The sequence below is a fragment of the Pseudochaenichthys georgianus genome, chromosome 19 (assembly GCF_902827115.2).
Source record: "Pseudochaenichthys georgianus chromosome 19, fPseGeo1.2, whole genome shotgun sequence".
In the NCBI taxonomy this organism is placed as follows: domain Eukaryota; kingdom Metazoa; phylum Chordata; class Actinopteri; order Perciformes; family Channichthyidae; genus Pseudochaenichthys; species Pseudochaenichthys georgianus.
Genome location: NC_047521.1, coordinates 2,649,349 through 2,673,043, shown reverse-complemented (window position 1 = coordinate 2,673,043; position 23,695 = coordinate 2,649,349). Strand labels below are relative to the sequence as shown.

The following is a 23,695-nucleotide window of genomic DNA, read 5'->3' as shown; positions in this document are numbered from 1 at the left end:
CATGGGTTTTCAGAATTTCATTCATGAAGAACATTTTTCAATATTTTAAAAAGTTAGTAACTGGTGGTTTCCGGTGGACAATGCCAGTGCTTTCTTATTTCTTCACGTTTACCAGCTGGTTGATTTGTTTTCTTTTTTTCTTAAGACAATGATATCTCGACAGTTACTAAACAGATGTTTCCCATTCAAACTGCTAACATCGCCCCTCTTGCAATGTGTATATGAAGAAGACAGGAGCCTGGGAACATAGTGCTATGGGAACAGAGTGCTATGGGAACAGAGTGCTATGGGAACATAGTGCTATGGGAACGTAGTGCTATGGGAACAGAGTGCTATGGGAACGTAGTGCTATGGGAACATAGTGCTATGGGAACATAGTGCTATGGGAACAGAGTGCTATGGGAACATAGTGCTATGGGAACAGAGTGATATGGGAACAGAGTGCTATGGGAAGAGAGTGCTATGGGAACAGAGTGCTATGGGAACAGAGTGCTATGGGAACATAGTGCTATGGGAACAGAGTGATATGGGAACATAGTGCTATGGGAACAGAGTGATATGGGAACATAGTGCTATGGGAACAGAGTGCTATGGGAACGTAGTGCTATGGGAACATAGTGCTATGGGAACATAGTGCTATGGGAACATAGTGCTATGGGAACAGAGTGATATGGGAACATAGTGCTATGGGAACATAGTGCTATGGGAACATAGTGCTATGGGAACAGAGTGATATGGGAACATAGTGCTATGGGAACAGAGTGATATGGGAACAGAGTGCTATGGGAACATAGTGCTATGGGAACATAGTGCTATGGGAACAGAGTGCTATGGGAACGTAGTGCTATGGGAACAGAGTGCTATGGGAACGTAGTGCTATGGGAACATAGTGCTATGGGAACAGAGTGCTATGGGAACGTAGTGCTATGGGAACGTAGTGCTATGGGAACGTAGTGCTATGGGAACATAGTGCTATGGGAACATAGTGCTATGGGAACAGAGTGCTATGGGAACATAGTGCTATGGGAACAGAGTGATATGGGAACAGAGTGCTATGGGAAGAGAGTGCTATGGGAACAGAGTGCTATGGGAACAGAGTGCTATGGGAACATAGTGCTATGGGAACAGAGTGATATGGGAACATAGTGCTATGGGAACAGAGTGATATGGGAACATAGTGCTATGGGAACAGAGTGCTATGGGAACGTAGTGCTATGGGAACATAGTGCTATGGGAACATAGTGCTATGGGAACATAGTGCTATGGGAACAGAGTGATATGGGAACATAGTGCTATGGGAACATAGTGCTATGGGAACATAGTGCTATGGGAACAGAGTGATATGGGAACATAGTGCTATGGGAACAGAGTGATATGGGAACAGAGTGCTATGGGAACATAGTGCTATGGGAACATAGTGCTATGGGAACAGAGTGATATGGGAACGTAGTGCTATGGGAACATAGTGCTATGGGAACAGAGTGCTATGGGAACATAGTGCTATGGGAACATAGTGCTATGGGAACAGAGTGATATGGGAACAGAGTGCTATGGGAACATAGTGCTATGGGAACATAGTGCTATGGGAACAGAGTGATATGGGAACATAGTGCTATGGGAACAGAGTGATATGGGAACATAGTGCTATGGGAACAGAGTGATATGGGAACATAGTGCTATGGGAACAGAGTGCTATGGGAACATAGTGCTATGGGAACGTAGTGCTATGGGAACATAGTGCTATGGGAACATAGTGCTATGGGAACAGAGTGATATGGGAACAGAGTGCTATGGGAACATAGTGCTATGGGAACATAGTGCTATGGGAACAGAGTGATATGGGAACATAGTGCTATGGGAACAGAGTGATATGGGAACATAGTGCTATGGGAACAGAGTGATATGGGAACATAGTGCTATGGGAACAGAGTGCTATGGGAACATATTGCTATGGGAACGTAGTGCTATGGGAACATAGTGCTATGGGAACATAGTGCTATGGGAACATAGTGCTATGGGAACAGAGTGATATGGGAACATAGTGCTATGGGAACATAGTGCTATGGGAACATAGTGCTATGGGAACAGAGTGATATGGGAACATAGTGCTATGGGAACAGAGTGATATGGGAACAGAGTGCTATGGGAACAGAGTGCTATGGGAACAGAGTGATATGGGAACAGAGTGATATGGGAACGTAGTGCTATGGGAACATAGTGCTATGGGAACAGAGTGCTATGGGAACATAGTGCTATGGGAACATAGTGCTATGGGAACATAGTGCTATGGGAACAGAGTGATATGGGAACATAGTGCTATGGGAACAGAGTGCTATGGGAACATAGTGCTATGGGAACATAGTGCTATGGGAACAGAGTGATATGGGAACAGAGTGCTATGGGAACATAGTGCTATGGGAACATAGTGCTATGGGAACAGAGTGATATGGGAACATAGTGCTATGGGAACAGAGTGATATGGGAACATAGTGCTATGGGAACAGAGTGATATGGGAACATAGTGCTATGGGAACAGAGTGCTATGGGAACAGAGTGATATGGGAACGTAGTGCTATGGGAACATAGTGCTATGGGAACATAGTGCTATGGGAACAGAGTGATATGGGAACATAGTGCTATGGGAACATAGTGCTATGGGAACATAGTGCTATGGGAACAGAGTGATATGGGAACATAGTGCTATGGGAACAGAGTGATATGGGAACAGAGTGCTATGGGAACAGAGTGCTATGGGAACAGAGTGATATGGGAACAGAGTGATATGGGAACGTAGTGCTATGGGAACATAGTGCTATGGGAACAGAGTGCTATGGGAACATAGTGCTATGGGAACATAGTGCTATGGGAACAGAGTGATATGGGAACAGAGTGCTATGGGAACATAGTGCTATGGGAACATAGTGCTATGGGAACAGAGTGCTATGGGAACATAGTGCTATGGGAACGTAGTGCTATGGGAACATAGTGCTATGGGAACAGAGTGCTATGGGAACATAGTGCTATGGGAACAGAGTGCTATGGGAACAGAGTGCTATGGGAACATAGTGCTATGGGAACATAGTGCTATGGGAACAGAGTGATATGGGAACAGAGTGCTATGGGAACATAGTGCTATGGGAACAGAGTGCTATGGGAACATAGTGCTATGGGAACATAGTGCTATGGGAACAGAGTGCTATGGGAACATAGTGCTATGGGAACATAGTGCTATGGGAACGTAGTGCTATGGGAACGTAGTGCTATGGGAACATAGTGCTATGGGAACATAGTGCTATGGGAACATAGTGCTATGGGAACAGAGTGCTATGGGAACATAGTGCTATGGGAACAGAGTGCTATGGGAACATAGTGCTATGGGAACAGAGTGCTATGGGAACATAGTGCTATGGGAACATAGTGCTATGGGAACAGAGTGCTATGGGAACATAGTGCTATGGGAACAGAGTGCTATGGGAACATAGTGCTATGGGAACAGAGTGCTATGGGAACATAGTGCTATGGGAACATAGTGCTATGGGAACAGAGTGCTATGGGAACATAGTGCTATGGGAACAGAGTGCTATGGGAACATAGTGCTATGGGAACATAGTGCTATGGGAACATAGTGCTATGGGAACATAGTGCTATGGGAACAGAGTGCTATGGGAACATAGTGCTATGGGAACAGAGTGCTATGGGAACATAGTGCTATGGGAACATAGTGCTATGGGAACATAGTGCTATGGGAACATAGTGCTATGGGAACAGAGTGCTATGGGAACATAGTGCTATGGGAACAGAGTGCTATGGGAACATAGTGCTATGGGAACAGAGTGCTATGGGAACATAGTGCTATGGGAACATAGTGCTATGGGAACAGAGTGCTATGGGAACATAGTGCTATGGGAACATAGTGCTATGGGAACGTAGTGCTATGGGAACATAGTGCTATGGGAACAGAGTGCTATGGGAACATAGTGCTATGGGAACATAGTGCTATGGGAACAGAGTGCTATGGGAACATAGTGCTATGGGAACATAGTGCTATGGGAACGTAGTGCTATGGGAACGTAGTGCTATGGGAACATAGTGCTATGGGAACAGAGTGATATCCTCAGTTACACTATTCAATAAATGCTACAGCACATTTTCAATCGCCGACATTGCAGCTCTATTACACCATTAGCTCTGTCTGTGCTGTTAACTGCTCCACTCGCTGCAGGTACTTCAAGAAGCCTCTGAACATCTTCCTGGGCTTCATCCCTGAGATCGTCTTCATGGCCAGCCTGTTCGGATACCTCGCCCTGCTGGTGTTCTACAAGTGGACAGCCTACGATGCCTTCACCTCCAAGGACGCGCCCAGCCTGCTCATTCACTTCATCAACATGTGTCTCTTCAACTACAATGACCCCACTAACAAACCCCTCTACAGGGGGCAGGTACTCCCCCCTCACCCTCCCCTCATGACCCTCCCTAACTAATGTGGTGGAACATTGGTAAAGAGGTGGACATGATATGTTTCACCTTTTCTTCTAGTCAGAGTTGTCTCGTGTACAGAACTGGTTGGGATGTGCGTCTTGCAGTAGAATAGTTCTTTAGGACTTAGTATTGCAACTTGAACTCAGACCATCCAGTTAAAGAGAAGTCATTCAGTACTGTTGTATCCTTTACTAGCTAAACCTACAGCTACACCTAGTTAAGTCAAGTTGTCTAACTTACTAGGTTTATAGAAAGCTTCATCCTCCAGTGCTTAACATATGAAGCCAAGGCCAAAGTGCTAAACACCAGCAGTTTACTGAATGGCTGGCTCCAGAAGTATCCCTTTAGACACCCGTGGTAAGATGCCGACTTTACAGCTCAACTCTAAATGTTCAGAGACAGTTTCATTAAAGGGTTTTGGTCTCAATCGTTAATGTTTCAGTTTGGGACAACAGCACGGGGTGAATGTTTAACGTTTTTTAAACTTTTTAGCTGACTGTCTTTGCTGACACCGTATGTGCTCATCTCTCTTATCAATGTGGCGATGGACACCAGGGCAACAGCTGACCGCCCGAGGCTGCGGCTGTTCTTCATATAATTGTCTGGAAACACTTTTGTTTCTGTAAATGTGAACAGTCTTGCAGAAGAGCATGCTCTCCTTCCACCAGCTGGAGTTACTTTAAGCCTTTAATCTTGGTTTGGCGTCAAATCTGTTCTGTCCCCAGATCAGCTTTGCACTATTGTTAGATGAAAGCAACACATAACAAGAGAAAGCTTATATATGGGGAGAACTAGACAAATACAGAGTGTGGTGTGTGTTTTGTGTCCCAGCAGCCTGAGGGAGTGTGAGGCCTCAGCAGGATCTGATCACGGCTACACATCACCAGCTCCCCGTTCACCTCTCTCTGTTTCAATCTGTAGATGGCGATCCAGATTTTGTTGGTGCTGATTGCCCTCTCGTGTGTACCCGGCATGCTGTTTGTGAAAACGTTGATGCTCCGGCGTCAGCACCTGTGGAAACTGGAACTGGTATGTGGATCCGACCCCACCTGTTGCCTTACTGAACATTTATGACCTTTGATATAACCTTTTCTCACTCCTATTCCGCCATTCATTTCAATGCACATTGTGTCACGTGGTTGGTGGTGTTGTCGTGAAACATGCTTAAAGCCTGCCTTGGGAACGCTCACATTTTGGTGTCACATTTGGGTAGAAAGACCAAGGGCACCCTAACAGCTGATTAGCTGCTACTGGTTTCTCCCTGGCTGTGTGACCAGTTCTATTCCAAACAAGTCCATATGCAACACAAAGAACTTATGGAGATACCTGATACCTCCATCTGATGCTCGCATGGCTTCACTTGTTGTTTTACACTTCAAAGAAATGTAGTCCCATAAGAACTAAGATTAATACCAATTATAAAACATTCACATTTGTTTCACCATGTTTATGAGACGATGAAGAGCCCTACAGTTAAACATTTAAAGTTGTGCCAGATATAGTTTTTTAGACAAAGAAATATATTTTAATATGTTTAATATAGTTCTAGAAAATGAAATGCAGTTAGCACCTAACAAGAAGTGCAAAAGAAGCAGTACAGTGCGTTGTGATGTGTAGTAAATATAAGAATATACATATGACAAGTATAGAAAAGCTCAAGTACATACAGTATTAACTATGGATTATAAAGACTATAAACGCGGCATAAAATGTGTATCGATATGAAATGCACTATAGAGCTGTGTAAATACAGACACTATACTGTTTACAGAATATGAATACACTGGAGACGGTTATTGACACGTATCACACTATTCCTCTTCTTACATGCAGAGTATATCGAGTCGTTTGGAAGCACCAATCTAATAAACCTCATTTACATGCATGCCGACCAATCAGACGATGCCTCATTGCCAGGCTGCTGTATGATTGGTCGGAGAGTTGACAGCATGGTGCCTTTTTAAAGTATTTCAAACTCTACTTTAAAACATTCTATCGTAGACTGTGTGTTCAGGTTGAACTCCAGGGAAGCCTGAGAGCGGTGTCATGTTCAAGTGGTGGATGTATTTCATTTGGGAATGAAAGCCTTCTCCCTGTTTCTTACATCAATGTGAGTAAATGAAGAAAGCGTTCATCTTTTGTATCTAGTCCAAGAAGAGGGAAGGAGCCCCTGCAGAGAATCTCGAGCAGTCTTCAGAGCAGACAGGCGTGTCCTCATCACGCTCCGGACTCACCCAACAGGGCACGGACAAGTTCGGAGCGGTGCGGGTGGGTAACGGGCCCACGGAGGACGAGGCTGGCATTATGGACCATGACCACCTCTCCCAGCACTCAGAGGAAGGAGATGAGGTGAGACACTCTTCTTCCCAAGTGGTGATTGTAGGTTTTTAAACGAGGTGGCTCAGGAGGACTAAACCAACAGAGGGGCAATGGCAAATTCATTTTTTTTTTTTAAAACTGAAGTGAGCATCATTGGCTTAAAAAAAAAGGTGCCATGTTTCTCATGCTCGTGAACAGTGCCACTGGTCTTGGAATTGCCCCTGCCTCTTTTAGACTCTTAATTTAACTTACACCCAGGAGACCACTCTTTCTGCCCTGTGTGAAACCAAACGTCAGTGTTTACTTGTTTTAAATTAGGAACGTAAGTACTTAACATACCTAACTACGGAACTACTGTAATTGACTTAACTATTTCCTTTTTCTTAAACTTAACCAAGTTGTTTCCTGTGTGCAAAGAAGTTTATTTTAAAAAGACATAGTATGCTTTGTAAGTAGGAGAAACGGACACGATGCACACAGCGTCATAGTTTGAAGCCTACGGCCAAGCTGCTGCTTTGACGGATTGGAAGTGAGATTGATTTTCACGTTATCTTATTTTCTGGTGGTCAAAAAGACCTAAATGTTAGATCTTTCAAATGAATGACTCGTATTGGACTCACTTACTAACATGGAGTATGCCTTATATTCAAATATATTAGATTCATTTCTAAAAGTAAGTATCAAGCCTATTATCAAAACATATCCTAAATAGAAATCTTCTGGCTCATTCTCCATCTCTTTGCTTTACTCCCTGTGGTGTCTTCTTATCAGCGAGCGGTCTTTTCCCTTGAGCAGGACCAATAGGTGAGGGGGGCAGAGAGAGGCAGGGCAGGAGGGCAGGAGCAGATAACACATGGACTTTCCATCTCAGAAACATAAACAGAGAGGTGCTTCTCATGAGAGCCAGCGAGTGGAATTTATGAAAACACCTCCCACAATGTTTGCCTCAGAGCTTCGGTGTCTCCCATGTCTCCAGTGTTTATGCTGCGATAACATATTGCATAACTGTAATGTTATAAGAATGCATTATGTCCTCATGGTATGATATTCCATGTTGCCCTAAGTTAAAAACAGGGTTATGGGGTTTATATTGTATGTTGTCTCCGGTCACTAAATACTACAGAACATGTTAACACTGGTATATGAAAGGTATACTTTCTTTTGTGTTTTCTCTAGGTCTTTGTTTGAGTAACTGACTTCACCTGCTAATCAGTGGCAATGCTGGTTCTTTGGGAATTTAAACATATTTAGCTGTTGGTGCACTGGTTCAAATCAGGTGTGGCGTGTGTTCCTAAAACTGACCGCTGACCCCGGTAGTATTCATGTGTTTAAAGTGAGTCTCCATGTACTCACATGCCATATTTATATCACTTGATTTCATCTATAATTCACTGTTAGCTTACCAGGCAAATGCAATTCATTGGCTTCCATTTGCATGCCTATCGCAATACTTTACACAATAGATGCAGATTATAGTAACTATCCGAAGGAGAAAGAGAGACATTTTAAATGAAACAAAAGGACTTGAGTCAAATCTTTATCCAACAATATGCCCAAACCCGACTGTTAGGTCAACTCCTTTATGAAGACCTGTTAGACTGGGATGAGGTTCTCAAACTTGAGGAAATGGAATGTAACCTTGTCGTTCCATACAGTTCCTGAATGCTGCCACTAACCTTTGACTTTTTCTTACTTTCAAGCCCTCAGAAGAAGAGCCGGTAAGAATGGTGTTTTGTTTCTTTGTAGCACGTCTGGATGCTGCCCTGCCTGATCTGTTCGTGTCTTTAGAGCCAAGTGTGTGTTTTAGTTTGCTGTCTAAGCCTCTTCTCCTCCTACACTGCATCTCCCGATACCAGGCTTCATGTTTACGTGTTTGATTGTGAAGATTTCTATTTGTGTCTGTGTCAGTGCTCATTCTTGGAGTCTTTATTGTCAACATCTTTTAAAGGTGTAACACACGACTGCGATGCAACGAGTCCATGTGTTTATCAGTAGGATGATTTCTCTAAATGTCCTTTGTTAAAACAAGGCAGAAAAGTGTAATAACCCTCTATGTCCTCTATCCACACATGAGTCTAAAACCAACAAAAGGGTTGCTATTACATATTATTAATATGGTGGGATCATGTTTTACAATATGTATACCTCTTCAGATGGTCGGTGTATCTGTTTAGGTGATTATTAAGCGTGGACGAGTTTAATCATTCACAAGACAAGTGTTGGTTAAAACAGCCTTCAGTCTGACACGAGAACAACAGTATCTCTACGTATATCCACACTTAGCTAATACAGCCCCCTTGTGAAATATGTTCTCATTTAACTTTGCATCTGAGTCTTCTTTTGTTTCTGCATCTGTCTGAATCAGTCGGACTGAGTTTTTGTTATCATTCTGACACAAGTCTAAAGACTAAATGATGGGACTGTTCAGCTGAACTTTCTGTTCACAAAATGTCTGATCGGAGTCCCTTACCCGGTGCATTTTGCCATTACAGCCTGTTAACCCGGGTTGTTTTCATTAGCCACTTATGTCGGAGACCCTTTGAATGGAAACAATGAGGGCTGCTTCCATGAACTTTATTTCACGGCTCCAAGGACAAAAGAGAAGCATGGAAAGAGGAAACCAGACCAGTGCAAAAGCCAAAGCCAACAAGAGCCGCTCAGATCATTAGAGTCCCATGTTCCCCCCCTGCCCGCCTCGTACAGGAAAGGCTTGCTCCAGGAAGCAGAGAACGGAGGAACTGTGCTGGCTTTGCAACACACAAACAGCTGTGATCTAGCTGGGGAAAACAGAAGGAACAAACTTAAACAAGCTCCTTTGCTCTTTGTCTTCTGTCCGATCAGCGCTACAGGCCTAGGCAGGGGTCAAAGGTCAAAGCAGAAACTAATTAAGATGATAACGCTCATTTCCATGGTTCATGCCCTGCTGGCAGCTCATTGTTGTCATTGGCAACATGCTGACTGGCACCACTGGGTAATAATCATATCAGTGCTAAGTAGAGAGTAAAGTGTTTCTTTTCGACACCCCACAGTTGATAAGCTATGATGACTCATATGTATGATAAGATAACACACTGGAAATTGTTCAGCTATATTCTTTTTATGCAATATTTACTATTGCAGTCAGTACCTTCAAAAAACAACTGTGTTGAAGTGTGTTCATTTATTCACATTTTTATATTTAAACAGTGACATGATCTTAAAATGTATCACCGTTCTTTAAGTATGTGCAATACTTAATCTCAACAGTAGCCTACCTAATCAAAGCTCCTGTTGTGATCATAGTTCCTTAAAGTTGGTTTCAAGTTGAAACTCAGTGGATGCTGTGGTGCCCTGAAGGTTATCAGTTCAACCTTCGGGCGGTAAGGAAAAGTAAACAGGCAGTGTTTTCCCTCATTAGCACCAAGGAGATATCCCTGAGCAAGGCTGAAGTGAATACTGTGACAGTTATCAGCTCAATGCCACTGAATGTAGAAAAACAAACACGTGTCTGTTGCTATAACTACGCTGGGTGTGCTCACCATCTTGTTGTTCCACCACAGTTTGACTTTGGTGATGTCGCTGTTCACCAGGCCATCCACACCATTGAGTACTGTCTGGGATGTATCTCCAACACAGCCTCGTACCTGCGCCTCTGGGCCCTCAGCCTGGCTCATGCACGTGAGTAAAACATACACAAGCATGAAACATTTTATTTAAAAAAACGTAATTTAAATTGGCAATAGACATGTTTTCTGCTATAACTTATCACAACAACCTCACAAATCTAACGACAGTAGAATAATGACACCTTCAGTGTTTAGATTGGTTCCCTGTAATGGAATTCTGTCTGCCATCAGCTAAGACCCAGGGCCGGCCCTTGGCATAGGCAGTATAGGTGAATGCTAAGGGCGCATCAATCAATGGGTGGTGCCGGAAAAAAAAAGTTAGAAAAAAATATATATATTTGTTTTATTTAATAACAACACAATTTTCCGATTTTGGATCAACAAATACATCTTATTATCTTATACTAACAGAACTATGCCTATATTCCGTACAGTGCCCATAAACTATGGCATCCCCCCCCCCCCCCAAAAATCAAGTTGAACCGCCCCAGCCCCAGTAAAAACCAGAGGTTTATGTGAAATAGTTCTTTTTTTGAAATAATGGTTTTAGTGTGCAATTATAGGTTTTAATTTTGTATTTGTGTTAATTTAAAATAAATCAAACTCCCAAAAAACGTATACAGCTTTTATTAACATTGGAATTTACTGTGTAAGCGGCCGCGGGGGGGAAAGCTCTAGAGAGCTCTCTCCTGAAAGACTGAGAGGTTCTGATAACCTCAGCTCAGTGAGGTAAAGGCACACCTTTATATGATCATTATAGTTATACAAAAATAAGAGAATAGATTTTCATCTATTCTCTTAGTATAAAATACTATATGACATTCAAAAAAAAAGTTGTTATTAATAAACAACAATACAGTTTAAAAGGGGATTGATTTGTAAAATATCCATAAATAAAAAGAAAATCTGTTTACAGTTCTGTTTCATATGGGTGTTGAGAGATGTATCCATAGATCTCTTAACGTTGCTCTCAAAGTGCACCAGACTGATGCTTTTAACTTCAATAATTTAAAACAAAGATTCTTCCCGGGGGAGCATGCCCCCGGATCCCCCAAGAGGAGGTTAGGTCCACCCCCCACTTAAGGCGAGACACAGCAGGCAAAAACATCGTTTTTCAAGTACTGGTCAATTTTGAGATTTTGTGCTCTTTTGATTCTATAACATGTTTTCTTTCAGGCTTTTGGAAGGAAAACGTACAAAATACACATTTAAGTGTTTATTTTACTATAGTTTGTCTATTTGCTAAATTCACCAAAAGTTAGCATTCTAACGTAACATAAAGTACCGCGACCGCTGTGTGCACCATGTCAACAGAGATATCGTTGGAAAGCTGTGTCTCTCCTGCACAATCTCTCAAATATGGTCATTTCCTTTGTATCAGCAACAAATCGTGAAAGCACAAAGGGGTCTTCAATCAATCAATCAATCAATCAATGTTTATTTATATAGCCCAATATCACAAATGTTACATTTGTCTCAGTGGTCTTCACAGTGTGTACAGAATATCAGTATGACAATACGACACCCTCTGTCCTCAGACCCTCACATCGTACAAGGAAAAACTTCAGAAGAAAACCCAGTTTAAAGGGAAAAATGGGAGAAACCTCAGGGAGAGCAACAGAGGAGGGATCCCTCTCCCAGGACGGACAGACGTGCAATAGATGCCGTGTGTAAATTGAAAAGATAATACATTTGCAACATGGGTAGTCCAAATGTTTGGAAATGCATGTGTGTATAATAGGAAGATGAATCCACGAGGATATCCATCCAGGACCTATGATCCAGGACCACAGCCACGACTTGCGATCCAGGGCTCGCGATCCAGGACACAGGACCGCAGGATCATCCATGACTCCGGATCCCGGCGTATATAGACACCAAAAATAAAGAAATGTGGGGAAGCTGGGTTAATCGGAACATGAGAGTACACAGGTATAGACAGAGAGAAGGAAGAAGTAAGATGTCCCCCGACAAACTAAGCCTATATCAGCAAAACTAGGGGCTGAATCTAATCAGCCCTAACTATAAGCTTTATCAAAAAGGAAGGTCTTAAGCGCACTCTTAAAAATGGATAGGGTGTCTGCCGCCCGAACACAAACTGGAAGCTGATTCCACAAATGTGGAGCTTGATAAGAAAAGGCTCTGGCTTCCATTGTACTTTTAGAGACTCTAGGAACAACCAACAACCCTGCATTCGTGGAACGCAATGCCCTAGTAGGACAGTAGGGTATAATGAGTTATTTAAGGTAAGATGGCGCCTGCCCATTAAGGGCTTTGTAGGCGGCGGGTCTTAAACCAAGAAACGAAATCTCATTGGCTGGTGTCAATTTCTGACAACGTGATTCGTTCAGATGCGTCACGTGGTGTGCTAAAACACTTCCTGGTTAGCTTTCCGCTAGAAATTGAAATCTCAAAATGGCAAAAGAACGGCGAAAAAAAACATTCACAGAGAAGACAATTGTCACTTGCACGAAGCAAGGTTATAGAAAAAACAAATGAACCCGAACATGAAATACCTTGTGCGTCGATCAAGCCCCCAGAAAGTGCGCCGGAGTCTGATGAGAATATTCGTGCTGGTCAAACGGCGATACTACTTCCTTTAGGTTGCTGGGCCCGGAAACACTTTTTCCCATTGACTTACATTGGGAAAGAGTGGTCTGTAACTCGTTGGATAATTTTTTTTAAACTAAATAAACTACCCAGTATGAACACTTGTATAGCCCTTATTAAAAACATTCGTTCCTCAAGTTGTAAAAATGTGCTAATAACGTTATTCTGAGAGTTATTTCCCTCGGCATTATGAACGCGCATCTAACCCACGGGACCGCGCCGCCCTGCACGTTCAAGTTACGTGTTCAGTACTACATGCGTTTCTCTTTACCCATGGATGCACAATAAGAACGGACCCATATCGCCTTACTGCCAGCACACGGAGCTGTAATAATGGATATATTGCACATGTTTGCTGTAATTCATAATTTGTAAAATATTATACTACATGGGCTGTATGATGTAAATCTTGTACCGTAAATGTTGTATTAAATAAAGTTAATATTACCGACGTAGATTAACGTTCCTGTAGCTTCTTATTGCACTTGCAATTGTTTTAGGTTACTTGTGGGCTACTTAACATGAATAATCACAGTTAATATCCTTTTACTCCATCACATTTAAAAAAGAAATAGGCTATTGTTATTTTAACTCCACCACAGATCACACCATCATCAGCTTTACTTTTTAGATAAAGTTTTAACTCACAATTGATCATAACAGGCTTCAACATATACATTTTTATATATTACCAAGTGGTTTCATGTACAACCCACACAAGTATCACGCTAAATGAAGCTTTGTTGCTTGGATATCACTAGATATCCAAGCAACAGCGTATATTATGTCAGCGTAATATAAAAGTACATAACGATTGATGTGTAACTTAGCATAATTTACTAGCTAGCCGCTAGCTGCTAACTGCCGCCTCGTTAATATAAATCCAGTACCATGCTGTCATGAACGCGCGGTGCTGTTACGTGTACGCAAATTCACGTGCTTAATGTGAACGAGCCTTTTGGGCGGCGTGGTTAAAGTTGCGCATGCTCTATGAGTGCACATACGGGTACTTCTCAGGCATGCCGGGTAATCTGTGACGTTTCGCTCTCTCAAAAGTTGGGCCATTTTGTCATCATGCGCCATTGAGCAACTCTCATAGGAATGAATGAGGCCCCGCCTCCCACGCTGTATCCAGTTCTTATTATACATCTATGGCGTCGATGCGCAAGCTGTCATCCAAAGAACAGGAGGGTTTAGCTAGCGCCTCACTGCAATCTTTAAAGGTCGTTTTCTCAAAATGAGTTTTTTCTTCTACTTTTTTTCAACTTCAGTAGCACGTACATACACCAAACCTTCCAGTTATATTCCTATCAATATTATGAAGGCTTTTACAGAAGGGTTTGTTCATATATCATTCATAGCCTGAATTATACAACATTGTATACCTAAAAACATGGCGAAAATTGATATTTTAGGGCTGTTGACAGTATTTTCTGATTTATGGAGTGATAAAAAGTGATATCCAATATCCCTTCTGTAAAAGCCTTAGATACTAATATGACTACAAAATGAAACAAGAATTTTAAACCTGGCTTTATCCAAAGTTCAGATTTCGGTTCCTGAAATGTGTTAAAATATGTGCATATTTAATGAGATAATGGATCATTTGCATATTTAAACATGCTATTTCAGAAAACTTGTAATACAAAAAACAATTGCCTTATTGTAAGTAATTAACTGGAGAAATTTCTAGCTGATACCTTTAAGTTAAAAATTACCCTATTCACCTGGGGTGTCTCGCCTTAATTCATGTTCAAATGGATAGGATACTAAATACATTTGAACACATCTTGTGTCCATATCTTTCTGTTTTGGTGGTCATGCCACAACCGTGCATGCATACGCGAGTCATAGTGAGTGTCTTCATTTGGGGGGGGGGGGGGCAGCTAAAATCTTGCCTAGGGCAGCAAATTGGTCTCCCTATAGTAAGACCTACAGGGGAAATAAAGGCTCCATTTTCAGCACATAGGAAGTCTGTCAGATATTGTGAGCCAAAACAGGAAGAGGTTTAGCGCTTTTATTTTCCCAAGAAGCTATCAAGTAACTAAAGAGTATCAATGTAACTTATTTCCAGTTACTCTCCTCAGTAACTGAATTGGAAACAGTGGAACAATAAGTGTGGAAAACAAAATGCAGTGTTGCCAACCAGTAGCGTCGCCTGGCCTGGAAGCCCCGAATGTTTTTTCTGTAGCCCCGGACAATTCTCCCTCAATAATATAATACATTAACCGTGCTTTACGTGAACCTCATCATGACACAAGAGAGGACGGCAGAACTGTAATTTCCCGTGTTCAGTGAATGCAACAGAGGCAAGACACCAGACCAATCAGAGAGTTGCTTGTGTCATTCAAGCTCGGCTCTGTGTGTGTGTGTGGCAATAGCGCATTTAGTGTGATAGAGGGAGAGAGGGAGAGAGAGGAGGGAGAGGGGGAGAGGGGAGAGGGGGACCGGTGCCAGCTAGCTGCACTAACGGACATACGGAGCTGTTTGTTCCACAACAAGCTGGAGGAGAGTCCTCTCCTCTCAGACTAAGAGACTCAGGTGAGCTAAAGGACTCTCTGAGTGTTTAGATAGTTAACTTAAGTTATATCCGTGGGTCTCAAACGGTTTGGTCACAAATTATTCAAAAGATTATCTCTGCGGCACACCTTCATATGATCATTATAGTTCTAAAAAAAATAAGAGAATAAAGGAAAAACAGTTGTGAAATCTACTATATGGCAGTAAAACAAGAATAGAGTTTAAAAGGAGAGTGATTTGTAAAATATCCATAAAGAAAAAGGAAATCTGTTTACAGTTCTGTTTCATATGGGTGTTCCCGCTTGGAACACCACCACTAGTGTGCCCTTGAGTAAGGCACGTAGCCCTTAGTTACTCCAGGGAGAATGTCCCTGTAATTGGTAATTGTAAGTCGCTTTGGATAAAAGCGTCAGCTAAAATGAAATGTAATGTAATGTGTTGAGAGATGTATCCATAGATCTCTTAATGTTGCTCTCAGAGTGCACCAGATTGATGCTTTTAACTTCAATATTTAAAAAATAAATCTTCCCGGGAGAGCATCCCCCCGGACCCCCTAGAGGAGGTGAGGTCCACTCCCCACTCATAAAAAATAGCACTTTACCCCTTCCTATATGCCATGAGCTGATTATCGAGCCTTCATTGTAACAGTCGCGGGTGTACTGTGTGTGTGCGTGTTGCAGTAGAAAATTCCACTGTAGCGCCACTGTGGGCTAAGCCCCGAATGTATTCAGGTCCAGGCGACACCCCTGTTGCAAACTCTTTTCCAGTGGAAGTAGCTAGGACCAGCTCCAAACGTCACTAAGGCTGGAGCCACACAAGAACGGTAACGCAAACGAAGCAAAATCGTTATCAAAAAAGTATTCCGTCCACACGCAACAGGCACCAGAAACATGTCCTTCCCATAGGTCCTTCCACACGAGACCGCTGCTTGTTCTGTGTATTTGAGTGTATACCTTGTCGTGTGTGTGTGTGTGTGTGTGTGTGTGTGTGTGTGTGTGTGTGTGTGTGTGTGTGTTTGGCTGTAGATAAATGCATCAGCTGAATAACATCTAATGTAATGTGTGTGTGTGCAGAGCTGTCGGAGGTGCTGTGGACCATGGTGATGCACCTGGGTCTGTCTTCCCGCAGCGGAGCGGGGTTCTTCGGCCTGTCAATCATCTTTGCGGCCTTTGCCACGCTCACTGTTGCCATCCTGCTCGTCATGGAGGGGCTGTCAGCGTTCCTGCACGCCCTGCGTCTGCACTGGTTAGTAACACACACACATATTACAACATTGACACATTCCAGTATGACTTAACCCCACCACACAGCCTCCATGCAATCCATTAATTGCAAAGTATTCACATAACATGCACAACTCTCGCATGCCGTTAATGAATCCCATATTAAGAGAAACATACACTCAGCAAGCTGTCATTGTTCACCTCCTGATCCAAAGATCTCTGCTAAAGCTGCACTTCTTCACTTTAACATGCACACGAGGTATGTTTGAAAAAAAACATTCCTGGCCCACAGTGGTTACAAACTGAGAGAACAGGCCTCCAGATAACCTCTCACTCTCGCTCCATCGCCTCCTAGCACCACCTCCACCCTGCTGATCTAGTGTAAACTGTACTGACATGCAGAAGTCATGGACTGCCCTGCAGCAGGGGCACACTTACTGTATGGGATTACTATTGCTTGATTCAGCCATGCAGTAATAAAACATGTGTATCAACAGGTATTACAAGGCATTCATCTTGTTGGAAGGTAGCAGCTGTATACATGAATAATGTAAATGAGTACTTTTTTAACAGTGTTTCAAGCTATGAGACGTAGTGCTGATAACTCTGAGGAGGAGGTGTTGTAAATGTTCAGTATCCTGAGGGGAACATCCCTTTCTGCACGGAGTGCATCATTATCTAAATCCAGTGATTTATCAGCACTCAGTGTCTGTTTTATACAAGCACTGAGGTTCTCTGTGAGATGGTTTTATTAAAAAAGTATTGCTATAGTCTGAGGGAGAAAACAGGTGGATCAAGGGTCTCAATTCATCAAAACTGTAAAATTATCTATATTCAAATTACCTCTTGTGGTATGCAGGAAGTGTCTTAAAAGGTTTTTTTCTGTAAGCTACACCAATCGGACCTTCCGTATTCTCATTGTGATAGTTGTGCAAATCAAATTTAAGAAATTAACCAGATTAGGACATATCACCATCATATTTCTTAGGCCTGTGTGTGTGTGTGTGTGTGTGTGTGTGTGTGTGTGTGTGTGTGTGTGTGTGTGTGTGTGTGTGTGTGTGTGTGTGTGTGTGTGTGTGTGTGTGTGTGTGTGTGTGTGTGTGTGTGTGTGCGTGTGTATGTGTGTGTGTGTGTGTGGAAACTACCTCTGAAGCAGTTTTGAGTGATTTGCCAGGTGTTCAAATGTCTATGGACAGGTTTTGGTAATGAGATAGAAGAAGAAGACAGAAGTTGTGTATGTATAGGGTATAATAATAATACATATTTGTTTATACAGTTTAGAGTATGCACACATTTAAGAAAATTAAAATGATTAAAAAGAGTTGCTCAGTGGCATATGAAGCCCAAAATGGAGCGATTGTAGATGAAAAAGTCACCTGTAAATGGGCCCATAGAGCGTGCTCAGTGCGAGTTTTCCTTTAGCCCCGCCTTCGATTTCCTGCCCTCGGCTCAGTAAAATTAAATAGAGGGAAAACATCTCAGCTTTTAGTGCATTTTAGACCATAATGATTTAAATAAGGGCTATAAAAGTGTTGGAACTGGGTAGTAGATTAAGCTAAAAAATGATGCGCTGAGTTACAGATATAACTTACAAAAAAATATTTGTTGGGCCCAAATGATGTCACAGAACGTAAGTGTACTATCGCCGTTTGGCCACTATGAAAATGTGCTTCAACGGTAGGCTCTCTTCCTGGGGGATTGGTTTTCAGCCTTTATGCTAAGCTAGGTTAACCCAGCTGACATCCAGCTACAGTACATATCAAGTGAATACATGAGATTTTTACAACACAAAATGGTACAAAAATGCAGGTACAGTACTAGTGTATTTAAAAGATGATTAAAAACGGTATGGTTGATCACAGTTAGGGTTGCAAAGGGGCGGAAACTTTCTGGTAAATTTGCGGAAAGTTTCCATGGGAAGTTAAGCTGGGGGATTTTGGAAATATTCGATGCAAAATTAAACAAGAAACATGAAATTTCAACAGAATATTGAGATAATATAAAAAAAATGAGGGGGGGGTCCAAAAACCAGTATGGGGGGGTCCAAAAACCAGTCAGTATCTGGTGTGAGGGGTAGGGTTAGGGTTAGGGTAATGTTGTGAATTGAGTGGCCCATGGTGGTGGTGGGGTTATGGTATGGGCAGGCGTATGTTATGGACGACGAACACAGGCCACTCGATTCACAACATTACCCTAACCCTAATCCTACCCCTAACCCTAATCCTACCCCTCACACCAGATACTGACTGGTTTTCAGACCCCCCCCAGACCTCCCCAATAAAGCAAAAATGCACGTTTCAGAGTAGCCTTTTATTGTGGCCAGCCTAAGGCACAATAATACAATACAATACAGTACAATAATCAGCATCTTGATATGCCACACCTGTGAGGTGGGATGGATTATCTCGGCAAAGGAGAAGTGCTCACTATCACAGATTTTTTCAGATTTGTGAACAATATTTGAGAGAAATGGTTATTTTGTGTATATTGAAAATGTTTTAGATCTTTGAGTTCATCTCATGAAAAATGGGAGCAAAAACAAAAGTGTTCCGTTTATATTTTTGTTCAGTGTATATAAAATATATTTTAAGATCATGTTTAATCATCTGATTCGTCTGTACATTGCTGTTTTAGTCTGTGTTCTTCTAATTAGTGTCTACAGTGTGTGCCTATTGAGCTGTTTTGAGCCATGTGGGACAAAACCCGATCCTGCCCCTCCCTCTCACTGTCTAAGTAAATGGTGACTGTAAAAACTACACTGCGCATGCTCAGAGTATTTTCCTATTTAATGTGTGTGGCAAAAAATAATGACCATAGGGGCATAGTGCTGCCATCCCCACCATACGTCATCTCACATCATTCAGAGCTGATTGGCTGTAAGTACGTGTGCCGCGAAAAGTGTGGTGTGTGAAGAGGAGGAGAGAGACGCGTCCTAAAACCAGGAAGTAAGCTGCGCATGGCTTCCCTCCACAAAAAAGCAATGAGATTTCTCCATAGGATTTTAGAAAATAGCTCAAAATAAGATCTGTGGGAAACGTACCTATTAGATAAATGCACGTTTTGTTCAGCCGGATAATATCCTACTTTTATCATTTTCGAATCATAAATCTATCGATTAGATTTATGATAGACTTTTGAAACTACAAGAAGATAGGGAGGACTTTTACAAAAAGTAATAGAGATGTTTGTCCAGAATGATAGGCAAATGGACTTAATCTTCAAGTCAAGGTAAGACCACAATTTTATTGAAAATGGGATCTTACTAAGAGAGAACAATTAAATATTTAAATGATAAAATTACATTTTTTGGGTATCCTGCTGTTGAACTGTCTGTTTAAAATTAATTGAAGCATCAGACTAAAGAGGCTTTTGAAAATAATATTATATTTTGATTTAGGTCAAAATATAATATTTGTAAACCTGAAGAGTCAGTGCCAGTGCCTCGCCAGCCATGAACCTCTCTGCAGAAGCTTATATATAGACATCTATGTTTTTTGTGCCCCACCACTTTTGTACATATAGAAACGCCACTGGTTGTACGTCTTTTATACATGAATATGTGTCCCCGGTGTGTCAGGGAACTCACCAAGTGTCAGAAAACACAACCCTCTCTCTTTTCCTCCATACCCAAATCTCTAAAAAAAAGGAACTGTAACGGATCTGATCCAGACTGACCCAGATTTGAATTATTTTCTAAGTCACAAAAGTGGTGCTCCGCTTAGTGGACAATTCACCACCTATCAGGGGAATGAGAGGTTGGGCCACGGTCGGCCATTGCAGCTCGAAAGCGCTGGAGACGCTGTAGTACATATGTCAGGCCTGTAAGTGGCGCTGTAGTCTGCCACAAAAGCAGCGAAGAAGACTTCCCTTGCATGGTTGCCATGGTTGCCCTTCTGTTTATTCTCCGCTGTGGCTCTTTTTCTCCCTCCCCGAGGCAAGCGTTTGCACCTCCTGCTTTAAAACAAATGAATAATGACTCTATATAATCACATGTAAGGGATAATGTGCAGCGACGCCGTCATTATGGGGAAAAGAACACCGACAGCTGATCAGGAGCCCGACGCGAAGCGGAGGGATCTAGATCGGCATGAAGGCACATTATGCAATGTGCAATGTGCACATTATCCCGCTTATTACACATGGCCACATTCTCGACAAAGTAACGACATGACTCCCAATATTAATTGAAATGCTTTTATGGATTTAAAAAATGATTTTATTGATTTAAAAAATAGTTGTATTGATTTAAATTGACATGCATCCGCTAAGAAAAATAGTCCGTTGTTACTGTTTGAACTAACGTAGCAACGGCAGGAACTGCTTCGATAGCGTTTTTGAGGAGATTTTTTATTACAGATTTGAAAACATCGTTGCTTGCTTTAAAAGTAGCACAATTCATTATGTCAAACCTTGGAAAGTATCTAGATATCCCTGCCCTAATGCCAAAGTAACTGGCAACTGAATATGTGTCGCCGTTTGATGTCTATGTCTGGACCGCTGCGTAAAAAGGACGGTTTCTGCCCCATTACTTCTCCTCTTACTTCTATAAGAATAAAACACGGTGGACGAAGATCTCTTTTTGTCCCCCTCTTCTCCCCGCTGCAGCCTAGCAGCTGATCTCAAAGCGCGCTCCCCTCTCCTGCAGGGGGGCGTGGTCAGCTGCAGCTCACAGAATCAGCCCCCTGCAAAAACAGCGCTGGAAAGAGCAAATAGAGCGAAATGAGGCATGGCTAAAATGCAGGATCTGTTTGGTATTTTGAAAAAAAAACTATATTTATATACTTTATATAGGCATGGCCCTACAATATATTTTTCAAATATAGCATGATATGTCCCCTTTAAATGTTACTCATCTCCCCCAACCCCACTCATTACAAAATGAACAAAAATGCACCCCCAATCCAAAAATCCCTTTCAAAATGTTAAATGAAAAGAGCCCTTCTCCCTCCAAAAAGTCCCATTAAACATGCAAATCTTCCTTCAAGCTATCCTCTACATTTTTGCTAAACCCTTTCAGTCAACGGGCTCTTCCTGGGCCTCATCAACATCACCCTCTTCCTCTTCAGTGTCACTGTCCAGCCTTGTTGAGGATGGCTCTGTGTCCGGCTCAGAGAGCCTTAGGTTTGCCCGAATGCCAACCAGTTTTTCCACTCTCACATTTGTGAGCCTGTTGCGAACCTTTGTGTGGTTTCAATAGCCATGCAGTAAGCAGTGTGCTATGGTATGGATATTCAAGTGTACTTGAATGGCATCTGTTTGTTTTAGTCAAGATTATGCTAAAATATACTTTCCCCAACTATATTTAAGTTTCCTATGAAGAGCCAACCTTCAATTTAGAAAATTCCCAGTTTATTCCCGTTAATTCCCGTTGAAAGTTTCTATCTTTGAAAATTCCCAGAATGTTGCAACCCTAATCACAGTACACAAGTTGATATTTTGGGACTGAATTAAAGGACTGATATTATCCAGTCCATTGGACATGTCAGGCATGTGGCAAAATAGCATTAAGATCAGGTGCACCCTGCTGCATTTCAGTTTGACTTATCAAGTCTTATTAAAGCTATTAAGTGGAAGCAACAAATGTGTTTGCTCTAATCCTCCTGGTCTGGTTCCTGCTCGCAGCACAGAGCCTCACGTCATGACTCTGAGACGGATAAACAAGGAGAGGGAAATATATCCTGTGTATTTCTGTTGGATGGTGTTAATGCTGTAAGTAGGGTTAAGTCGAACCTGTCCTCTGTCTGTCCTCTGTCTGTCCTCTGTCTGTCCTCTGTCTGTCCTCTGTCTGTCTGTCGTTCCTGTAAACGAGCGTGACCACCTTTCAAATATGAGCTCAGATTTCTTTTATGCACACTGTGTTGATCTCCCGAGAATTCTACAGTGTGTTGTATAATCCACCCTCTCTGCCTCACACATGGCTGGAGGCCATGGTGTACAAAGCTTTCTTGCAGGAAAGTGTTGAAGTAGCTGAGTGTAACCAGAAACAGTATACATGCAGAAGCTAAGGCTGACTGGAGGCCAAACAACACATTGATTATCAGCAGCTGCTAATGTGGGAGGCAACAACAAGAACTCTCATAACAAAATATATAGATATTTTTAGAAACCCCCAGCTCATGTCATGAGTTGGTGGATGCTAGCACACCACCAGAAAAAAAATATGGTTTCTATGACAATGTTCTCCAAAACTCTTGTACACTGTTTACCCTTCCTCTATTGGTATCCTCAGCACTCGCACGTTATGCTAGGATTTGGACACAAATCGCTGTGCAGGGAAAAACTAAGAACATATCACAAATATTTCCTTATTTCTTTACTACACAGCAACAACAGTATTTTCATGATCTCAAATATGTTAGCCCAGGCTGAAACCATGGAGAAGTCAAAAGATTGTGAGGGGTGTGGATCAAAGCATTGTTGGCTCTGGTCTGTTAATGGAATGTACTAGTAGAAGATAGAAAGAACCTCATTCTTTAATACGGTGGCTGACAGGTGTGACCATGCTACAAAACACAAGGAACGAGTTTAAAAACAATGCCATTCAAAAAACACATATATCCCAAAACACATGCAAGTGAAGAAACATCAACATTTACCAACTAGAGGAAACATGCACAGAGTTGCACAAAACGCTGCACATTACTGCAAGTGTTTTGGCCCCTGTACTAAAATACTTAAAAATGTAATAATAGTTGTGTGTAGTGCTTATACTCAGGTAACATATTAACTGTATGCACAGCTGTACAATGAAAGTAGAATTTAAAGTTCAAGCCACATGAACAGAATGGACCTCAGTGCTTCGGCCAACACAACATGATTACATCTGATCTTTTCTCCCAGAAGTGAGTGTGTTACTCTTCAGTGGCCCACATGAGGAGGCTGTGGTAACTCAGTGTGTGTGTCTCTGTGTGAAAGTGGGGCCCTTTGTTAATAAAGCAG

At 42.1% G+C, this 23,695-nt stretch overlaps 1 protein-coding gene across 2 annotated transcripts in view; it reads left to right on the top strand.

Annotated features, from left to right (window-relative positions):
• LOC117464930 (V-type proton ATPase 116 kDa subunit a 1-like) overlaps positions 1-23,695 on the top strand; it is a 50,135-nt gene that overhangs the window by 9,004 nt on the left and 17,436 nt on the right. The window contains exons 16-21 of one of the 2 annotated variants that reach the window (XM_034107705.1): positions 4,223-4,439; positions 5,401-5,508; positions 6,628-6,828; positions 8,499-8,516; positions 10,338-10,455; positions 16,607-16,778. In XM_034107705.1, coding sequence (XP_033963596.1) covers positions 4,223-4,439; positions 5,401-5,508; positions 6,628-6,828; positions 8,499-8,516; positions 10,338-10,455; positions 16,607-16,778 — 834 coding nt within the window. The remainder of the gene's footprint in view (positions 1-4,222; positions 4,440-5,400; positions 5,509-6,627; positions 6,829-8,498; positions 8,517-10,337; positions 10,456-16,606; positions 16,779-23,695) is intronic. The other variant, XM_034107706.1, reaches the window with a different exon arrangement.